Source organism: Vombatus ursinus, unplaced genomic scaffold (genome assembly GCF_900497805.2).
Source record: "Vombatus ursinus unplaced genomic scaffold, bare-nosed wombat genome assembly UNPS02014773.1, whole genome shotgun sequence".
Taxonomy (NCBI): Eukaryota; Metazoa; Chordata; class Mammalia; order Diprotodontia; family Vombatidae; genus Vombatus; species Vombatus ursinus.
This window is the reverse complement of record NW_020954551.1, coordinates 37,283,840-37,289,839: the sequence shown is the minus strand read 5'-3', so window position 1 is coordinate 37,289,839 and position 6,000 is coordinate 37,283,840. Positions and strand designations below refer to the sequence as shown.

Below are 6,000 nucleotides of genomic sequence, written 5' to 3'. Positions count from 1 at the left end.
ACACACACACACACACACACACACACACACACACACACACACACACAGAGTGAGTGGGGCAGCCATGAGATGATCTAGCTTTTAAATAAAAACATCAGAAAACCAAGTTCTACTACTGTGCCTCCTTACCTGGCTACTGTACACTTGAGTATTGTATAACCGGGCTAATAAGAGTTATATTCACAGGCTCTTAGATATAGTCAAATCAAGTCAACAGGCATTTATTAAGCTCCTGCTGTGTGCCAGGCACCGTGCAAAGTGCTGAGGATACAAAGAAAGGCAGAAAACAGCCCCTGCCTTCGAGGACATCACAGTCTAATGGGACTGGCAGGGGTTTCAGAGGCTATCCGATCCAACCCTCTCCCTTAAAGGGAGACCTAAGGAGATGGAGTGATTCATCCTGAGGGACGTGAGTAGGGAGCATTGAAGATGGTGTTCACCTCAGCTCCTACTCTGAACTCCAAGGCCAGAGCTCTTACCCAACTTGGTAATGACCCAGCAACTTTGGAAGCCCTCTTACAAGAATGACATTTAGGCTCCAAAAAGATCCTGGCAGGCTGGAATAGAATGTGATGATGGCATTTAATAGAGATAAACATGAAATCCTATGCTTGAGTTTCAAAAAACCAACTTCACAAGTAGAAGATGGGCATAGACATGGATAGGCAGCAGTTTGTCTCAAAAAGATCTGAGGGTTTTAGTGGACTACAAGCTCACCAGAAGTCAACCAGGTGACCTGGTATGGAAAGGATCAAATGAAATAATAAGTGAAAGCCCCAGGAAGAATGACAAACCCTGTACAAATGTGACGACAGGCAGCACAGGATAGTGGGCAGAAAGCCTGCCCCAAAGTCTGGAAGACTCGAGTTCAAGTCCCAAAACTCTGACACGTGGGCTTTGTGATCCTGCCCTGGGAAAACCTCTAAGACTGGAAGTTATAGAAAAGGTGCCAGCGTGCATTGGTAGAGGGATTTCCTCACCTGGGACTTCCATATCCAAGAATAAAGTTCTTGACACCCTCAAAAGTTTCAACATCAGCAAGTGAAGTGATTTTATTAGTGGAAAGGATATAAAAGAAGAGGGAACATCTGCTTTGCTACTGTTCCCTAAGGATCATGGCACCTTAATCTTCCAAAGGTGCTGCCCTTCTCCAGGGCTTCTCTATTTGCGTGTCCAGCTCTGAGTGCCGTGTACTGGGTGCACACAGTAAGAGCTTAATAAATGCCTCCATTCATTTACTCACAAAGCACTGAAATCGCAGGTCTGGTCCCTATCCCCTAAAGATGAATAAGGCATTGGCTCTTCAGGGAAATAGACGTACGCTTACACAAATATACTCACACACATACACTTACATACTCACTCACATACAAACACATACTTTCTCTCTCACACACAGATACACTCCAACCTTTCCCATCCTATTGTTCTCTCCACCTAGTCCATAGCCTGGGGAAGCAGAGTGTGTGTGTGTGTGTGTGTGTGTGTGTGTGTGTGTGTGTGTGTGTGTGTAGGGTGGCCCTGGAAGGGTCCAAGCCCCCCTCAATTCATCTTTGTTCCCATATATTTGTATAGGGATCTTCATTTTCAAATAGCTGTCAGTCCATCATCCCATTTGATCCTCTCAGCATCTTCCATAAAGGAAACAGGGCAGGGATTATTATACCCATTTTACAGATCAATCTAATCCAAAATTAATATACATTCATTAAGTACCTACTACGTACAAAACACTGTGTACTAAACCACCAGGGATATAATAACAAAATTAAAAACAAGCCCTGCCCTCAAGTAGCTTACATTTTACTACATTTAATTAAACAAAGAACAGGTCTCATCATTTGAGGAGGGAGCAGAGATCCCCCTTCTCCACAGGGAAGGTGATGCCAATACTTTATTCCACAGCCTGTCCCAGCATGGAACCCCTTCAGATTTGGGACCTCATTCATTGCTGTAGTGGTTCTGCCCTTTCACCCCTTTGTACTCGGTGGTGAAAGTCTTGCCAGGTAACCAAAAACCCAGGGCTCTGGACTCACCAATGCAGTCTTTCAGGAGGACGTCAACAGGCTGGGGCTGGTCTGAAATGGTGAATTTGATGGCGGTGACGACGGTGCTACGTGCGTGTGGTGAACCTGCCGGGATCCAGAAGAAAGCATGACCCAAGGGGAATGGGCCAATTCAAGATAACAGTCATGGCATTGTGGGTGGAGCTGGACCCTCTGCCTCCACGGGAAGCCCAGTCTCCCTCCCCACCATCATGCAGAGAAAGCGACATCAACACTTCACTCCTGGTGCTGGTGCTCCTTCAGATTTGGAACCTCTTATCATTGCGGGGGCAGCCCTGGCCTTTGCCCTCTTCTGTTCTCAATGGTCAGGGAGAACGCATGGGAAAGAACCCGACTTACTGCCAGCTCTCAGTTATCCACTCTGAGGAACGGGAACAAGAGGGATAATATAAAACACCCATTCCAACCCACTTCTGTTTCGGAGTGTGGTGTGAAATGTGTGAAATCTTTCCTAGGATCATTTTTACAGAGTGCTCTGAGATAAAGAGAATTCAGACTCTAAACCAGCCAGCTTCAAGACCCAGGGACAAGTCACCACCTTCCTAAGCCTCAGTTACCTGGTGAGGAAATGGGAGAGTGAGCCAGGTAACACACAGAGGGCTGACTTTGGAATGAGGAAGCCCTGGGTTCATATCCTGCCCCTAACACATGTTGGCTGTGTGACCCTAGGCAAATCACAACCTCCAGAGCTCTGGGTGATTCTCCAAGACAAGGAGTCACAAACAACAGCTGATCTGTTTCAGCAACAATGGAGTTCCCTACACGCTTGATGAAATCATAGGTCCGGACCCAAAGAAGAGTAACATTTGAGTGGACAACGACAATTACATTATCTATATCACAGGACTAGTGAGAAGAAAGGGACTTGGCAATCCTAGAGTGCTACAGAAATAATAGTAATAATAATAACAACAACATAGGTAGCATTTATATAGTGCTTCCAAGTGTGCACAAAGCTTTACAACATCATCTCATCAGATCCTCACAACAACTCTGGGATTTTTTGATTCCCATTTTACAGTCGAGGAAACTGAAGGAGACAGGTTAAGTGACATTGTCGAAATGAGGCTGAATTCTGTAGGCAGCCCCATCTAAAGTGGGCAGCGATCTCTTTGCAAAGGTGGGGGGCCATGGGTATGGAATACTGCATACACTGTCAGGGACAGTCTTTGTGCTGCTTGGTTTTGCGGAATTTTTTTTTTTCCAAGTGGGCTGGAAGGAAGCCAGTATGGGCCTCTAGAATGAGACCCCCACGTGGGTAACTGAGAGCTGACTTGCTTTCCCCTTTTTTTCTTTCCGGGATGAGAACACCAAGGAGGCACTTTGAGGAGGGGAGAGGAAGCAATCTCTAGGTACTCCATGTGATTCTGGGTCCCTCTGATCCGCCCCCCTCCCCGGGCAGCTGACTCCCCAGCACCTCCCTTCATTTTTACCTGCAAGGAGCTGCTTCTGCAGTTGGGGCAGCAGCTGGGAGGGGTTCACCAGGGCCAGCTTCCCCAAGCACTCGGCCACCACGTTGCGGGTACCTTCCTCGGCGCACTCACAGTGCCTGAAGAGCAGGGCCCAGATGTCATCCACGTAGGGCTTGAGGCCTTCTGCTGGGGCCGCGCCAATGGTCTCTTTCAGCGAATGCAGCAGCAGGTACTGCCTCTTGGGCTGGGTGCCAATCTCCCCAAGCAGAAAGGGCAGGTATTCGGGGAGGTTCCGGGCACCCACGCAGCCCAGTGTGTAGGAGGCTGCTGACCTCACCTCCTCGCTGGGTGATGAGAAAGCCTCCAGCAGAACAGTCTTCAACTCGCGCTGGGGCCCCATCTCGGCCACCACGTGGCCCATCTCGGCCAGTGCCAGAAAGGCCAGAACCTTGATGCCTGCGCTGGAGCGGGGGGATTGGGCATCCCGGATGAACTGGCCCACGGTGCCTGCTGCCTCCTGGGGACAGGCAACCACCAAGGCCGCCAAGCACCTGGCCACCGAATGGTGCGCCTGTTTGTGGAAGGGAGGCGAGCTCGGACCCGCGTTGTAGATGGGGCTTGTGAGCTGCTTCTTTAGCTCGCTGTAGCTCAGGCGTGGGGCCCGCGTGCCCATGAGCGCCTGGAAGAAGCCCGTGATGGCCGTCAGCGCGCCAGCCTGCAACAGCGGCGAGTACACCAGCTGCAGGACTTCGGAGAGGATGGGGCCGCTGGCCTTGGCCAGTGAGGAGGGGTGAGCCTGGGCCAGGCTGGTCAGGAAGCCCACGGCCACCTGGGCCACGTGCATGTCGCTCTCCCCGATGAGTGGGGGAAGCTCCCCCAGCACCGCCTCCATCGCGGCTGGCGGGAGCGCCGTCCTGTAATTCCGTGCCAGGACCTCGAGGGCCGCCAGGGTGGCCAGCTTCAGGGCCCGCTGATTCTTCCGCAGGAAGGAAGCCAAAATGGGCAAAGCATCATCGATGATGGGCTGCAGGTCGACCCGCAGCGGGGATCCCGCCACCAGAATCAGTGCCTTGACCGTGGGCAGCCGGGTGATCTCATTCTTTAGCCGCTCCAGGAAAATGAGCAGGGTGGGCTTCAGCTCATCCCCCAGCCAGTCTCTCAGGTGGGCCATGATGTGACCCATACAGGCGATGGCTCGCTCCTTCACCTCCTGGTCCAGGTCAGCTGCCTTCAGTCTCGCGAGGGTGGCGGTGAATATCTCCTTGACGTAGGGTTGGGGGTCCAAGGTCAAGGGCCGGTCCAGGGGCCGGAGGACTTTCACCAACTGCTGGGTCACCAGCAGAGCCTCTGAGGTTATCTTGTAGAAGGGGTCAGACACACTAGCCACCACTGGTGGCAGCAGGACTGGCAGGTGGGTATGGAAGGCCTCAGGAGGGTGGGTACATAGGAGAACATGCAGGAAGGCCAACGTATCAATCCGCATGTTAGAAGAGCTGGCCCTGTCTGTCAGGGAGAAGATAATGCCTACAGCCAAAAGTACGTGGGGGCAGGGAGAAGAAACGGAAACAACATCACCAGGAGAACCAGATTCTTTATGGAGAACCCCTGCTATTCAGCAGCGCTGAGCTTCCACAACCCATTCCCTATCATAGAGTGTCTAGCTAATGCAATGGCTGACTCAGCACCATCCTCAGTGTATACAACTGGAGAATTAATCTATGCACATGGATTGTCTTGTTTACCCAGATATAGGGTGGGTGCTTTGAGGTGTCAACTATACTTTCACCCAAGCCCCCTTGTGATTCATAGCCAGAAACCCAGGTAAGAATTTGGTTTCATAGTATCATGGCTTTGAGCTGGAATGGACCTTCTGGGCCTAACCTCATTTTACTACTGCGGAAACCGAGGTCCGGAGCAGGTTAGTGACTTGATCTGAACTCAAGTCTTCTTGACTCCGAATACAGCTTCTAGTATTAATGGGGTCGCAAAAACAGTTACGGGACAAAAAGTATAGATGCCTTCCTTCTTCTCCAAGTATAGAGAAGACACTTTCCTTCTTCTCCTGATGTCCCTGGCTGGTGGAGATGCTAAAAGCCACAAAGGACTGGGACGGCGGTTTCTTTATTCCTCTTTGGGTCTTCCAAGGCCTCTGGTGCAAGGCTTTGCACGTGGCAGGCCCAATAAACTCTGTGTTGCCTGGGCAAATGAAAGAAAACCAGGCCAACCAGTGAAAGTTTTCATTGGCTGCTCCACTGCTGAGCGAAAGGTGAGTCATCCAGCGACAAGGCGGCACAGGGACCAGAGGGGCTACTGGAGACTCGTGGATGGGTCATTCCTCTCCTTTCCAAGGGGCTAATTCAGCATGAGAAAAGCAGCTGGGATCACAGTCCAAGCATACTAGGCATCTCTGTTGCTTTACTAGCTTCCTCAGTAACTGGGTGAGTTGGGAAGGGAGGACGAGGGGTGTAGAAGGGAGACGGGGAGAGGTTCTGGATAAGATTCAGGCAGTTCCCTACGGCACA

At 51.1% G+C, this 6,000-nt stretch overlaps 1 protein-coding gene across 1 annotated transcript in view; it reads right to left on the bottom strand.

Annotated features, from left to right (window-relative positions):
• The window catches only part of CAND2 (cullin associated and neddylation dissociated 2 (putative)), a 52,550-nt gene that overhangs the window by 10,236 nt on the left and 36,314 nt on the right, over window positions 1–6,000 (bottom strand). The window contains exons 10-11 of the mRNA XM_027863861.1: window positions 3,500–5,002; window positions 2,037–2,132 (exon numbers count right to left, since the gene is read on the bottom strand). Of these exons, the coding sequence (XP_027719662.1) occupies window positions 2,037–2,132; window positions 3,500–5,002 (1,599 nt within the window). The remainder of the gene's footprint in view (window positions 1–2,036; window positions 2,133–3,499; window positions 5,003–6,000) is intronic.